Raw genomic sequence first — 16,860 nt, 5'->3', positions numbered from 1 at the left:
ACTGAAAGGCAGTACTCATATATGGCACTGATAGGCGTCACTGACTGGAACTGATAGGCGACACTGACTGGTAATGTTAGGTGGCACTGAAGGACACTGATAGGCGGCACTGAAAGGCAGCTCAGATGGGCACTGATATGTGGCATTGACGTGCACTGGTAGGAACTGATTTGATGTGGCACTGACAGGTGGCCCTGATGATCAGTGTAGATGTCCCTTCTGAGGAATGCCGATTACCGGCTCTCCTCTCCGCACGAGCTGTCAGCGTGATAATCGGCATTTCCTTACTTACATGCGGTCAACTGTGATTGGACACAACTGATCACAAGACAAAGCAGAAGTCATCGGCTCTTTCTGCAGATCAGTGATCCCGTGTCCCAGGGACACAGCGCACCACTTCTCGCCGTGCTGCGAGCCCCCGGGGGGTGCGCAAACGCGTGTAGAGTAGGAGGACGTCATATGACGTCCTCCAAGAACGAAAGAACCACCGCGCTCCCGTCATTTCCTTATATGGCGGGCGGGAGGTGGTTAATAGCATAAAGTCAAAAATATTGGTTTTTTTTCAAAACTGTTGGGTTTTTTTGTTTATAGCGCAAAGAAAATGCACAGGTGATCAAATACCACCAAAAGACAGTTCTATTTGTGGGGGGAAAAAGGACAAATTGTATTTATGTACAGCGTTGCATCACCGCGCAATTGTCAGTTAAACTAGTGCAGCGCTGTATAGCAAAAAATGGCCTGGTCAGGAAGGGGGGAAATCCTATGGAGGACAAGTGGTGAATCTGACATTCACTGTGGTGAAAGCTCATGGTTTCAGTGACAGTGCCTGATTCACCAGCAGGGAAAGTTTGGAGCCAGTCACAGGCACTGCTTTATAAACAAAGCCCCCAGGTATCCAGACATTTGGTGTACAATCATCCTCAGCGTCTAGTCATGTCCTGACAAGAGTACCTGGAGCTCTCATATAGTCACTCGTCATCACCCCTCCCGACCCCCCACACTCACCATGGAGGGCTGTCACCGTCCAATCACGCGCCCCCCTCTCAGCTGATCGCTGCCGATCCTCCTCCTGAACCGGAAGGTAGAAGAGCAGAGGTTGGAGAGGCGCCGGAAATGAAGTGTGTGCCTCCTATTCTCCTCCTCCTCTGTGCTGTGCTGGGCACGATGTGGAGGCAGGTGCAGGCTGCTAGGAGATTAGATACGACTGCTAGGAGCGAGAAGAACCGAGTCGTGTCATTCAGCCAACACCAGGCGGGGGAATGTATTTCAGAGAGCACAGCTGGACCTATACAAAGTCCCACAACTGATACAGAATGCTGCTCTTCAATCCTGAAGTGTAACTGAAAGCAAAACTTTCATTCCAGTTGTGGAACAGAAATGAAGGGGAAATCTGACTTCCGGTTTTGGCCATGGGACAGGAAGTGAGGATGAACCTCCCTAATATCACACGGCAAAACAAAAAATGACAGCCATTATAACCCTCACTCTATCCAAAATGAAAACAAAAATTTGCCTTTATGCAGGCCATAGATGGGTCGAAAATCGGCCGATTTTTCTTTTAAAAAAACGAACAATTGGTCGTTCAAGTGGCCGACGTTACCACCAATGGTAAAAAAAAATCGGCCGATTTTCATCCCGTCTACAGCCGGCAAAAAGTGTCCCTGCAGAGAGCTCCGCTATTTCTGACAGTTCTCTGACAGTTCCTTCACATTTACAGCGGTTGAAACATTGTATCTATTTGTTTCCATTTAGGATACAGATGTTTTTATTCGGAAACAAATAGATACAATGTTTCAACCGCTGTAAATGTGAAGGAACTGTCAGAGAACTGTCAGAAATAGCGGAGCTCTCTGCAGATACACTTTTTGCTGTACTGGAATTCTTCTTTTCATTCTTCTTCTTCTTCTTTTCATTCTTCTTTTCATTCTTCTTCATCCTCATCCTCTTCTTCTTCTTCTTCTTCTTCTTCTTCTTCTTCTTTTCATTCTTCTTTTCATTCTTCTTCTTCTTTTCATTCTTCTTCTTCTTTTCATTCTTCTTTTCATTCTTCTTCTCATTCTTCTTTTCATTCTTCTTCTTCTTCTTTTCATTCTTCTTCATCCTCATCCTCTTCTTCTTCTTCTTCATCCTCTTCTTCTTCTTCATCCTCTTCTTCTTCTTCTTCATCATCATCATCCTCTTCTTCTTCTTCATCTTCTTCTTCTTCATCATCCTCATCCTCTTCTTCTTCTTCATCCTCATCCTCTTCTTCTTCATCCTCATCTTCTTCATCCTCTTCTTCTTCCTCATCCTCTTCTTCATCCTCCTCTTCTTCATCCTCTTCTTCATCCTCTTCCTCTTCTTCTTTTTCTTCTTTTTGTCTTCCTCTTGCAGGTCACTGCTCATGCGCAGATTTTTTATCGGTAAGAAATCGGCCGATTGGCCCATTAATGCCGCGAAAATCGGCCGATCGGCCGATTTTTTTCCAACTTTACCAAAAAAAAAAAACGGCCAAAATCCCGAAAAACGGCCGACCAAATCACCCACTAACGATCCGAAAATCGGCCGATTTTATTTTCGGCCGACAAATCGGCCGATTTTCGACCCATCTATGGCCTGCATTAGTTTCACATTAAAACATAAAGTGTAACTGAAGGCAAAACTTTTTATAGATTTGAATATAGTGAAGAGGGATTAGAACCTCTGCCAGGTTTTTATTGATGTCTGCCCCTAATAGGGAAAACCTCTGCCAGGTTTTTATTGATGCCTGTGCCCCTTATGGGGAGAACCTCTGCCAGGTTTTTAATGATGTCTATGCCCCTTATGGGGAGAACCTCTGCCAGGTTTTTATTGATGTCGGTGCTCCTAATAGGGAGAACCTCTGCCTGGTTTTATTGATGTCTGTGCCCCTAATAGGGAGAACCTCTGCCATGTTTTTATTGATGTCTGTGCTCCTAATGGGGAGAACCTCTGCAAGGTTTTTATTGATGTCAGTGCCCTTAATGGGGAGAACCTCTGCCATGTTTTTATTGATGCCTGTGCCCCTAATGGGGAGAACCTCTGCAAGGTTTTTATTGATGTCGGTGCCCCTAATGGGGAGAACCTCTGCCATGTTTTTATTGATGTCTGTGCCCCTAATAGGGAGAACCTCTGCCATGTTTTTATTGATGTCTGTGCCCCTAATAGGGAGAACCTCTGCCAGGTTTTATTGATGTCGGTGCCCCTAATGGGGAGAACCTCTGCCATGTTTTTATTGATGTCTGTGCCCCTAATGGGGAGAACCTCTGCAAGGTTTTTATTGATGTTGGTGCCCCTAATGGGGAGAACCTCTGCGAGGTTTTTATTGATGTCGGTGCCCCTGATGGGGAGAACCTCTGCCAGGATTTTATTGATGCCTGTGCCCCTGATGGGGAGAACCTCTGCCAGGTTTTTATTGATGTCTGTGCCCCTGATGGGGAGAACCTCTGCCAGGTTTTTATTTATATTGGTGCCTCTGATGGGGAGAACCTCTGCCAGGATTTTATTGATGTCCGTGCCCCTGATGGGGAGAACCTCTGCCAGGATTTTATTGATGTCTGTGCCCCTGATGGGGAGAACCTCTGCCAGGTTTTTATTGATGCCCGTGCCCCTGATGGGGAGAACCTCTGCCAGGTTTTTATTGATGCCCATGCCCCTGATGGGGAGAACCTCTGCCAGGTTTTTATTGATGTCGGTGCCCCTGATGGGGAGAACCTTTGCCAGGTTTTTGTTGATGTTGGTGCCCTTAATTGGGAGAACCTCTGCCAGGTTTTCATTGATGTTGGTGCCCCTAATGGGGAGAAAATATGCCAGGTTTTTATTGATGTCTGTGCCCCTCATGGGGAGAACCTCTGCCAGGTTTTTATTGATGTCAGTGCCCCTAATGGGGAGAACCTCTGCCAGGTTTTTATTGATGCCCATGGCCCCTGATGGGGAGAACCTCTGCCAGGTTTTTATTGATGTCGGTGCCCCTAATGAGGAGAACCTCTGCCAGGTTTTTATTGATGTCTGTGGCCCTAATGGGAGAACCTCTGCCAGGTTTTTATTGATGTCTGTGCCCCTAATGGGGAGAACCTCTGCCAGGTTTTTATTGATGTCGGTGCCCCTGATGGGGAGAACCTCTGCCAGGTTTTTGTTGATGTTGGTGCCCTTAATGGGGAGAACCTCTGCCAGGTTTTCATTGATGTTGGTGCCCCTAATGGGGAGAAAATATGCCAGGTTTTTATTGATGTCTGTGCCCCTCATGGGGAGAACCTCTGCCAGGTTTTTATTGATGTCGGTGCCCCTAATGGGGAGAACCTCTGCCAGGTTTTTATTGATGCCCATGGCCCCTGATGGGGAGAACCTCTGCCAGGTTTTTATTGATGTCGGTGCCCCTAATGAGGAGAACCTCTGCCAGGTTTTTATTGATATTTGTGGTCCTAATGGGAGAACCTCTGCCAGGTTTTTATTGATGTCTGTGCCCCTAATGGGGAGAACCTCTGCCAGGTTTTTATTGATGTCGGTGCCCTTAATGGGGAGAACCTCTGCCAGGTTTTTATTGATGTCTGTGCCCCTTTTAGGGAGATTCACTCTATTTATCTTGTTTACCATTCACACTTGTGCGACTCCAAAGTTGCATGACTTTGGAGTGCAACTTTGACACAATTTTGGATGGGTGCAACTTGGATACGACTTCGGCTTTCATTAACCACTTGACAACCGGGCTATAGCCGAATATTGGCTACAGTGCAGTCGTCCAATTCTGGGAGGGCGTCATATGACATTCTCCCAGAAAGCATGCACCCGGTGCTATCTATGATCACTGTGCCCTTACGGACACAGCTGATCACATGACAAGGTAAAAGGCCAATCACAGCTAAATTTTATAATAGAAATAAAGAAGCCTTTTTTTTTTTTCAAATTTTTTGCTCTTTTTTAGTTTATGGTGCAAAAAATAAAACACCCAGCAGCGATTAAATACCACCAAATAAAGCTCTATTTGTGTGAAACAAATGATAAACATTTCATATGGGTACAGTGTTGCATGACCGTGTAATTGTCATTCAAATTGAGACAGCAATGAAAGCTGAAAATTGGCCTGGGCAGGAAGGGGTAAAAGTGCCCGGTAGGCAAGTGGTTAACCGCTTCCCATCCGCCCTACAACAGTAATACTTCTACAGGGCGGCACGGATGCGCAAAATCATGTATCTGTAAACATGATTTTGCATGTCTTGGCAGGGAGCGCACGTGAGGTGCACACGCGCCCTACCCACGCTGCTATTCGCGGCCTCAGCTGTCAGTCACCAGGTATCGGCCAGTGATTACTCGCTGGCACCCGGTGATTGAGTAAGATTACCAACAGAGGGAGAGAACTGGAAGTAAACAGTACAGTTCTCTCCCCTGTTAGCTCCTGCACACTGCTTTGCATAGCAGAACCATGCAAAGCTATGTACAGTGTAAATCACACACAAAGAACAGAGTAAACCAGCACACAGTTAACCCTTTGATCGGCCCACATGTTAACTCCTTCCTGGCCAGTGCAATTAGTACAGTGACAGTGCTTTTTTTTAGTAAGTCAGTTCCCCCCAGTGTCTGAATGCCCACTGCAGTCCCGCTATAAGTCGCTGATCACTGCCATTACTAGTAAAAATAAAGCAAATAAACCCAGTATATATACCACCATTTGTAAACGCTATACCTTTCACGTAAACCAATTCATTTACATGCATTGGGATTTTTTTTTTAGCAAAGACGTATCAGAATACATTTTGGCCTAAATTTATGATGAAATTTGATTTCTGAAATTTTTTTAATGGACATGTTTAATAGCAAAAAGTCAAAAATATAGATTTTTTTTCCTCAAAACTGTCGCTTTTTTTTTTATAGCGTAAACAATAAAAAACACACTGGTGATCAAATACCACCGTAAGAAAGCTCAATTCGTGGGAAAAAAGTTGTACATTTCATTTAGGTGCAGTGTTGCATGACTGCGCAATTGTCAATTAAAGTAACGCAGCGCCATAACACAAAAAATGGCCTGGTCAGGAAGGGGAGTAAATCCTCTAGAGGGCAAGTGATTCTAAAGTCTATTTAAAAAAAAAAAAATACCAAACATGTCTATATTTACCTGCTGTAAATACTTCTATGTGCAGTGGTTTTGCACAGAGCAGCCTGGATCCTCCTCTTCTCGGGTCCCCTGCTGGCGCTCCTGGCCCCTCCTTCCTGTCGGGTGCCCCCACAGCAAGCAGCTTGCTATGGGGGCACCCGCTGCTCCATGTGACCATTCACACATGGAGCCGCGGCTCGACCCTGTCCCCTCTCTTTTCTCATTGGCTCACTGGCTGTACCAATGGCACCCACTTCTGTCTCAGCCAAAAAATATCAATGATGGGGCACTATTCCGCCTGCTAATGTTAACGAAGGGGCACTATTCTTCCCACTGTTACTAATGATGGGGCACTATTCCTCCCACTGACACCAATGATGGGGCACTATTCCTCCCACTGACACCAATGATGGGGCACTATTGCTCCCACTGACACCAATGATGGATCACTATTCCTCCCACTGACACCAAAGATGGGACACTATTCCTCCCACTGACACCAATGATGGATCACTATTCCTCCCACTGACACCAATGATGGGGCACTATTCCTTCCACTGACACCAATGAAGGGACACTATTCCTCCCACTGACAGCAATGATGGGGCACTATTCCTCCCACTGACACCAATGATGGGGCACTATTCCTCCCACTGACACCAATGATGGAGCACTATGCCTCCCACTGACATCAATGATGGGGCACTATTCTGCCTGCTAATGTTAATGAACATTAAACGCAGTTAAACGCAGCAGTTGAACTCAAGCAGGAGAACCCAAGCAGCAGGAAGACACAACAACAGTTAGAAGCTCTACTGCATGCTGGAAGACTGCAAGCAAACACCCTGGGAAACCTCTTACATGCCTGAGACCCACTCTGTGTGCCTTTATATAATACGCCCCTCTTCTCATCATATTACTACCCTCTGTTCCCAAATCTCATTTCTCTACCCCTCTGCTCCACCCCACAACCTGTACATCTCCCCCTCACTGCTATCATCTCCCTACTACTGCTCTCTTCACCTCCCCAAAATGTCTCTTCCACTCCTCCTTCTCATTTTCCTCTCCTCCGTTCCCAAATTCCATTCACTATATCCCTCTGCCCCTCCCAAACATTTGTATATCGTGTCCTCACTGCTTCCCTCACCCCTCTATGGCACCCACCACCTCCTCCTATTACTCCACTCTCCCACTGACCCCAACACCTCCACTAGGAGTTTCTCACGCTCCTGCACATCCCGCTCCCATGCCACCTTTCTCACCCTTCTCCTCCTCCTAGCTGCGGGGGACATCTCCCCAAATCCTGGCCCTCCACCTCCCTCACCCGCTCAACACCCTCCCACTTCCACGTCCTACTGCAACCCCCGCAACTTAGTATCTGTCTCCCTGCTCCCTAAAATCTCTCCCCCGTTTTCATGTGCACTCCTGAACGCCCGTTCGGTGTGCAACAAGCTTACCGCCATCCACGACCTCTTTGTTTCCCGCTCCCTCAACCTCCTGGCGATCACGGAAACCTGGATCCAGCCCACTGACTCTACCTCCCCTGCTGCACTCTCCTATGGAGGTCTCACCTGGACCCACTCACCCAGGCCTAACGGTCGTAAAGGTGGTGGGGTTGGTCTGCTCCTGTCACCGCAGAGCACCTTCCGAGTCCTCCCAAACCCCCCCTCCCTATCCTTCTCCTCCTTCGAGGCCCACTGCGTCCGACTATTCTCCCCAACCCCCCTGAAGATTGCTGTGATATACCGGCCTCCTGGATCCATACCCCGCTTCCTGGATGACTTCTCCTCCTGGCTACCCTTCTTCCTCTCCTCTGAGCTACCCACCATAATTCTTGGGGATTTCAACATCCCTGTCAACCTCGACAACCCGGACACAGCCCGTCTCCTCCACCTAACCTCCTCCTTTGCACTTGCACAGTGCATACAATCCACCACCCACTCCGACGGAAATATCCTTGATCTTGTCTTCTCCAACCGATGTGCTCCCCACAACCTCACTAACACCCCCTTCCCTCTCTCTGACCACAACCTGATCACCTTCTCTATCTCCTCGTCCTCCAACGCCTACCCCTCCAAATGTCACACTACTACCAGCCGTATCCTCCGCAACCTTAACCCTGCCTCCCTCCACTCTGCAGCTGATCAACTCCACGACCGCATCCTCCCCCTGTCCTGCCCCGACTTGGCTTTGACCGCCTACAACAATGCGCTCTCAACAGCCCTTGACTCACTAGCGCCTTTAACCACACGCAACACCAGACCCCGACCGCTCCAGCCCTGGCAGACTGATCACACCAAAACCCTCAAACGACAAAGTCGTGCCCTGGAGCGACTATGGCGCAAAACCAAATCCAAACAAGCCTTCACCCGCTACAAATCTGCCTTCCGCACCTACACCTCCTCCCTCCATGCTGCCAAACAGGCCTACTTCTTGACCCTCATCAAGGCCCTCTCCTCCAATCCTCGCCGACTCTTCTCTGCCTTCAACTCTCTACTCTCTCCACCCCCACCTCCACCCAGCACCTCACTCACTGCCCTTGAGATTGCCAATCACTTCAAAAACAAAATTGACACAATTCGCAAGGACATTGCCGCAACTCACACGCCCTCTCAACCTGTCCCCTCTCACACAGCTACCCCCTTATCCCCCCTCCCCCTCGACATAACCCGCAGGGACTTCGTCGCTGCTCAAACTCTCTCCAACCCCCTTCACCCTCACTCAGCTACCCCCTCATCACCCCTCTCCCACGGCCCCACCACTGCTCTGACCTCCTCTTCCACCCCACCCTACATTCCTCATACTGAAGCTCCCCCAACACTCCACACCTTTGACCTTACTACCATCGAGGAAGTCTCCAAGACCCTCTCTGATGCCCGCCTCACCACCTGCCCCCTCGACCCTATCCCCTCACAACTCCTACGACCTTCCTCCTCCTCCATCCTACGCTCCCTCACCCACATCTTCAATCTCTCCCTCTCCTCAGGCACTTTCCCCTCCCCTCTGAAACATGCACACATCACCCCCATACTTAAAAAGCCCTCCCTGGACCCCAATGACCCGAACAACCTCAGACCCATCTCCCTGCTCCCATTTACATCTAAACTCCTCGAGCGCCTAGTCTACACCCGCCTATGCTCTCACCTCAACGACAACAACCTCCTCGATCCCCTACAGTCCGGCTTCCGTCCCCTACACTCCACCGAAACTGCCTTACTCAAACTCTCCAACGACCTGCTAACCGCCAAAGCTAATGGACACTATTCAGTGCTCCTACTCCTTGACCTCTCTGCGGCCTTCGACACATTCGACCACCCCCTCCTCCTCAAAAAACTACACTCCCTCGGCCTCAGAGATTCTGCTCTCTCCTGGATCTCATCCTACCTGTCACAACGCTCTTTCAGCGTTACCTATAATGCTACCACCTCCCCCTCACTCCCCCTCTCTGTTGGGGTCCCTCAAGGCTCTGTCCTCGGGCCCCTTCTCTTCTCCATCTATACCTCCTCCCTTGGCCAACTCATACACTCTCACGGCTTCAACTACCACCTCTATGCCGACGACACACAAATCTATCTCTCAACCCCCCACCTCACCCCCTTGGTCTCAGCCCGAATCACACACCTACTGAGCGACATATCAGACTGGATGTCGCTCCACTTCCTTAAATTGAACCTCTCCAAAACCGAGTTTCTTGTCTTCCCCCCAGCCCGGACACCACCCCCCATTGATTTCTCCGTCACATCCAACAACGCCACCATCAAACCTGCCCCGCAGGCCAGAGTACTTGGTGTCATTCTGGACTCCAACCTATCCTTCCAGCCCCAAGTCCAATCTTTAACAAACTCGTGCAGACTCCACCTCCGCAACATCGCCAAAATCCGCACGTTCCTAACCCCAGAAACCACTAAACAGCTCATCCACTCCCTCATCATATCACGACTCGACTACTGCAACTCCCTCCTCACTGGCCTGCCTCGCCGCTGGCTATCCCCTCTTCAGTCCATCCTGAACACGGCTGCCAGACTCATTCACCTTTCCAACCGCTCTGTCTCCGCCACCCCCCTCTGCCAATCCTTCCACTGGCTTCCGATTGCGCAACGGATCAAATTCAAAATCCTAACGCTGACGTACAAAGCTGTCCACCATACTGCCCCGAACTACATCACTGACCTAATATCCAAGTACCGCCCAGCACGCACACTCCGCTCCTCACAAGACCTCCTTCTCTCTAGTTCCCTGGTCTCCTCCTCCCATGCCCGCCTCCAGGACTTCTCCAGGGTGTCACCCATCCTCTGGAACTCCCTGCCCCAACCCATCAGATTATCACCTACTCTCCTCTCCTTTAGGCGCACCCTGAAAACCCATCTCTTCAGGGAAGCCTACCCCACCCCCTGCTAACTTGCCTCCCTCCTCCACTCTTCCTACCACTCCATCCCCCACAGCTATCTCCTCCTGTGCCACCACCCCCTCCCTCCTAGATTGTAAGCTCGAAAGAGCAGGGCCCTTGATCCCCTCATGTTTTGCATTGTATTGGTATTGTTCTGTCACATGTTCTGTCTCCCTTTGTAATGTACAGCGCTGAGCGAACTATTGGCGCTTTATAAATACTGTATAATAATAATAATAATAATGAAGGGGCACTAATATTCCCACTGTTACTAATGATGGGGCACTATTCCTCCCACTGACACCAATGATGGGGCACTAATCCTCCAACTGACACCAATGATGGGGCACTAATCCTCCCACTGACACCAATGATGGGGCACTATTCCTCCCACTGACACCAATGATGGATCACTATTCCTCCCACTGACACCAATGATGGGACACTATTCCTCCCACTGACTCCAATGATGAGGGCACTGTTCCTCCCACTGACACCAATGATGGGGCACTATGCCTCCCACTGATACCAATGATGGGGCACTATTCCTCCCACTGACACCAATGATGGGGCACTATGCCTCCCACTGATACCAATGATGGGGCACTATTCCTCCCACTGACACCAGTGATGGGGCACTATTCCTCCCACTGACACCAATGATGGGGCACTATGCCTCCCACTAATACCAATGATGGGGCACTATTTCTCCCACTGATATCAACAATGGGGCACTATTCCTCCCACTGACACCAATGATGGGGCACTATTTCTCCCACTGATATCAACAATGGGGCACTATTCCTCCCGCTGACACCAATGATGGGGCACTATTCCTCCCGCTGACACCAATGATGGGACACTATTCCTCCCGCTGACACCAATGATGGGGCACTATTCCTCCTACTGACACCAATGATGGGGCACTATTCCTCCCACTGATACCAATGATGGGGCACTATTCCTCTCACTGATATCAACGATGGGGCACTATTCTTCCCACTGATATCAATGATGGGGCACTATTCCTACCAGTAATACCAATGATGGGGCACTATTTCTCCCACTGACACCAATGATGGGGCAGTATTCCTACCACTGACACCAATGATGGGGCACTATTCCTCCCACTAACACCAATGATGGGGCACTATTCCTCCCACTGACACCAGTGATGGGGCACTATTCCTCCCACTGACACCAGTGATGGGGCACTATTCCTGCCACCAATACCAATAATGGGGCATTGTTTACTCGCACTAGCACCATGATATTTTCTACTCCCTCTGGCCACAGTCTGGCCCCCCTAAAGGACAGTAAACTGGCCCTTTGTTTAGAAAGTTTGGAGACCCCTACTTTACAGGATAAGTTCACCTTTTAGTAAAAAATAATACATGCACTTTTTTTGCAGGGGAAAACAATGTGCATTTATTATTTTAATAAACATACACTTGGTGCACATCTCTTCTTATATAGCAATACAATGTACACTTGTGAAACCTTCTTGATAAAAAAAGGCTAACAAAACACAACAATATAATGAATGAGTTCAATTCATGATATGAAAAGTGAAATCAGCCAAATATAAAAGTGAAAGAGTGCTCAGTCCAACGTATATTATCCGAGATTCAATTAAATCTTGAAAGATGATGTGCAAACGTGATTCCTCCACCAAATAAATGATCAGCTCTCTTACCAAAAGTATTGATCTGACTTTCCAGAGATCCATACATGCTTGTGTGCTCGTACTCTGCACTCATCTCACTGATAGGATACTTTCACTTCCACCTCAGCATAATATGACAGACTCCAGAAGGAATCCTCTTGTATAATGAACAGATATTCCCTTTGCAGGAGAAGATCAAAGGACCGAAATGGTGTTGTATTGTAAAACTATTTTTTCTTAAGAATAAGACATATACTCACAAAATGAGAAATATAGAAGCACATAAGAAACAGACGCCGAAGCCTTGAGTGTCAGCATGTGTATGACGTCACTAGCTAGGCCCCGCCCATCATGTTTCGCCACCAATCATTGTCACATGCCACTGCAATTTTAACTCTGGCCTACTGGATCCAAAGGTGAAAATAAAGGAAAAAAGCCTAAAAAAGAAAAATAATGCAGCCACCACAGACCTACCTTTCTAACCTAGAAAAAGAATGAAAAAGAAGCAACAATATGAAATTGCTGACCGTATATTAAAACGTTTTGCTGATGCAGCTATGAATGGTTTTACAGTATGAAAAAAATGTATAGAACAGAGGTGGGCAACTGTGGCCCTCCAACTGTTGTAGAACTACAAGTCCCATGAGGCACTGCAAAACTGACAGTTACAAGCATGACTCCCAAAGGCAGAGGCATGATGGGACTTGTAGTTCACCAACAGCTGGAGGGCCACAGTTGCCCACCCCTGGTATAGAATGTTGCAAAAAAAAAGGTGTTGGCAACATTTTTACTAACTCTGAAAATGAGATGAAGTCGGAAGTGACGAAACGCGTCAGTTTGTGACGTCGGCCGTAAACCGGAAGTTACCGAGTGGCCATTTTGGAAAGAGGTTTTCATACAGTTTACAGGTTTTCACACAGGCTCCAGAAGACTGCCGGACCAATCAGGATGCACAGTGTGACTGGCGCATGCGCAGTGGGCACCCGACTGTGAAGTCACAAGCTGTCACATCCTGGTGCCCACAGTTGAGATGCCAGCACCGTGGAGAGAAGAAGGAGAGAACGTAAGGCACGGGTGAGCACATCGCTGGACCCTGGGACAGGTAAGTGTGTTTTTTTTAAAAGTCAGCAGCTACAGTTTTTGTAGCAGCTGACTTTTAATAAAGACAAAAATGGCTGCAACTCCACTTTAAGAGTTCCTTTCACTGGAACTAAAGGACCAAGCCCAATCCCTGAAAATCAACCCCACACCATAATCCCCCTCCACTAAACTTTACACTTGGCACAATGCAGTCAGGCAAGTACCGTTCTCCTGGCAACCACCAAACCCAGATACGTCCATCAGATTGCCAGACAGAGAAGCGTGATTCGTCATGCCAAAGAACAAGCCTCTCCACTGCTCTAGAGTCCAGTGGTGGCGTGCTTTACACCACTGCATCCAACGCTTTGCATTGCACTTGGTGATGTAAGGCTTGGATGCAGCTGCTCGGCCATGGAAACCAATTCCATGAAGCTCTCTACACATTCGTGTTGTGCTAATCTGAAGGCCACATGAAGTTTGGAGGTCTTTAGCTATTGACCCTGCAGACAGTTGGCAACTTCTGCGCACTGTATGCTTCAGCAAGCGCTGACCCCGCTTTGTCATTTTACGTGACCTACCACTTCATGGGTGAGTTGCTGTTGTTCGCAGTTGCTTCCACTTTGTTATAATACACTAACAGTTGACCATGGAATATTTAGTAGCAAGGAAGTGTCACGGATAGACTTTCACAGGTGGCAAGATATCACGGTACCACGCTTGGAGTCACTGAGCTCCTGAGAGCGAGCCATTCTTTCACAAATGTTTGTAGAAGAAGTCTGCATGCCTAGGTGCTTGATTTTATACACACGTGACCATGAAGGTTATTGGAACACCTGAATCCAATTATTTCGAGGGGTATCCCAATGCTTTTGGCAGTATAGTGTATGTAAAACGCTGCATAAATTGATAGTGCTATATAAGTACCTATAATAAATAATAATAAATGTGGCAGCTAGCCATTAAGGCGCCACTGCTGTTGGCATGTAACAGTTCATCCGAGTGTTTACATGCGAATACTGACCCTGGGTGCAGACAGTGTACATCCAGGGCTGGTGCTTCTGTGGTGTTTTGGTCGCACACAAACTGGCCACAGCCAATTGGTCAGTTAGGACGTGGCCATGGCACAACGTTTTGCCGCTTCCAGAGGCGGTGTGCAGCCACCTCTGAATGCAGCAGACCATCCAGCTAGACTGCCATTTGAATTTAGCCTAATATGCCCAGCTATTATTTTACTAGATTATGACATGGCTTCCCAAAGATCAATGTATAACAACATGTGGTTTCTAGTATAGGCCAGAGTTTGCTATAGGCGAAAGGAAAATGTATAGAAAAGTGTTCTTTCACTGATTAGAGAGATACCATATGATTGTGATGTCACTGTACAAACAGAGAAACTTTAGGTGACAATGCAATCCTCTTCTTTGTGTCCCTGATAAGCACCTACTATTCTCCAAGCTGAGCTTTTCCCTTTCCTGTCAGAGAATCCCTGCAGCTGTCTCAGAATAACATTCATTTCCTTCCTGGATATGGACCTCCAGCAGTCACAATACATGTAGGAGAGAGGGGAGGACAAGGTTATCCAGAGTGGGTTGCTAATAAGATCTCATATGTTTGAATAATATTGCATTTCAAGGTCCTGTTCTGCATCCCTGCAATCACCTTCCTTGTTTTCTGTTATAATCGGACTGATAAACCATAAAAAGTATGGCTGTCATTTGGCCTGAGCAGCTTTATTATGTGTAGTACTGGTGATGGCTTTATATTCACAAGTTTAGCAATGTGTGAAGAAACGCTGCCCCTGAAAGTGTCATCCTCAAATGAAATATGGAGTCTGCTCAGAAGGAAAACCTTAGCATAGAAATACAGATGCTGCCATTGCTGACTTGTTTTAAGGTGGCGCTTTCCAGGGCTGGCATTTTTTTTCCTGCTTCGCTACTTGGTAAGTCACTGACCTGGAACAAGCGCTGGCAAAGAAGTGTCCTGACACCCGACATCCACATGCTTGTTCCGGTTAGTAGCTTACTGATCAATGAATAAGGGAGACAAATTCCAACCCTGGAATTTGCCACTTTAAGGGTCCATGTACCATGGCTTAAAAAATGCCAGTTCCCTTGGCAGAAAAAAACACTAATTTTGAGCGTTTTTTGTTATAGCATTTAGGTGTGTTTAGCAATTTTTTCTTCCAGAAAACTGCTCTCAGAAATGCAAAACAGAAGGAGTTTTTTTCTGCCTCTGAACTCTGAGCTCAAAATATGCCTTTAAATGTCCTAATGTGCATGGACACATTGACCTTCTCCAGACAAAACGCAAAACTCATTTTTTTTTAAGGCAGAGTTTTTTTCTAAGCCAGTGTGCATGGACCCTAAAACAAGCAACTAAAGTGGCAGTTCCCATATTTCTGTCCAGTCAGGTTCCCTTTAAAACTCTTTGGATATATAGTGAAGAAAATAAGTATTTGATCCCCTGCTGATTTTGAATATTTGCCCACTCACAAGGAAATGATCAGTCTAAAAATCGAATGGTAGGTGTATTGTAACACTGAGAGACAGAATAGCAACAAGAAATTCAAAAGAAATGCATATCTAACGAATTATGCACTAATTTGTATGTTCATGAGGGAAATAAGTATTTGATCCCCTTCACAAAACATGACTTAGTACTTGGTGGCAAATCCCTTGTTGGCAATCACAGAGGTCAGACATTTCCTGTAGTTGGCCACCAGGTTTGCACATATCTCAGGAAGGATTTTGGCCCACTCCTCTTTGCAGATCCTCTCCAAGTTATTAAGGTTTGGTGGCTGACGTTTGGCAACTCGAGCTTTCAGCTCCCTCCACAGATTTTAAGTCGGATTAAGGTCTGGAGACTGGCTAGGCCACTCCAGGACTTTAATGTGCTCCTTCTTCAGCCACTCCTTTGTTGCCTTGGCCGTGTGTTTTGGGTCATTGTCATGCTGGAAAACCCATCCATGACCCATTTTCAATGCCCTGGCTGAGGGAAGAAGGTTCTCACCCAAGATTTGACAGTACATTGCCCCGTCCATTGTCCCTTTGATGCGTTGCAGTTGTCCTGTTACCTTAGCAGAAAAACACCCCCAAAGCAGAATGTTTCCACCATGTTTGACAGTTGGGATGGTGTTCTTGGGGTCATAGGCAGCATTCCTCCTCCTCCAAACACGGCGAGTTGAGTTGTTGTCAAAAAGCTCGATTTTGGTCTCATCTGATCACAACACTTTCAACCAGTCCTCCTCTGCATCATTCAGATGTTCAGTGACAAACTTCAGATGGGCCTAGACATGTGCTTTCTTGAGCAGAGGGACCTTGCGGGCACTGCAGGATTTCAATCCTTGTCAATGTAGTGTGTTACCAATTGTTTTCTTGTTGACTGTGGTCCTAGCTGCCTGGAGATCATTGACAAGATCCTCATGTGTAGTTCTGGGATGATTCCTCACTGTTCTCATGATCATTGACACTCCACGAGGTGAGATCTTGCATGGTGCACCAGAACTAGGGAGACTGACAGTTGTTTTTTCCATTTGCGAATGATTGCACCAACTGTTGTCACCTTCTCACCAAGCTGCTTGGCGATAGCTTTGTAGCCCAGTCCAGCCTTGTGTAGGTCTACAGTCTTGTCCCTGACATCCTT

The 16,860-nt window shown here is 47.4% G+C and overlaps 1 protein-coding gene across 1 annotated transcript in view; it reads right to left on the bottom strand.

The window, feature by feature from the left end:
• LOC149447682 (rab5 GDP/GTP exchange factor-like) overlaps positions 1-1,163 on the bottom strand; it is a 36,755-nt gene extending 35,592 nt beyond the window's left edge. Inside the window, exon 1 of the mRNA XM_089652198.1 lies at positions 1,006-1,163. Coding sequence (XP_089508324.1) covers positions 1,006-1,008 — 3 coding nt within the window. The 5' untranslated portion in view covers positions 1,009-1,163. The remainder of the gene's footprint in view (positions 1-1,005) is intronic.
• Positions 1,164-16,860: the final 15,697 nt, after the last annotated feature.

Source organism: Staurois parvus, unplaced genomic scaffold, assembly GCF_062004578.1.
Source record: "Staurois parvus isolate SC_StPar_1 unplaced genomic scaffold, SC_StPar_1.0 ptg000673l, whole genome shotgun sequence".
Lineage (NCBI taxonomy): Eukaryota > Metazoa > Chordata > Amphibia > Anura > Ranidae > Staurois > Staurois parvus.
Note: the sequence above shows the minus strand (reverse complement) of the source record. Positions and strands in the feature narration are given on the sequence as shown.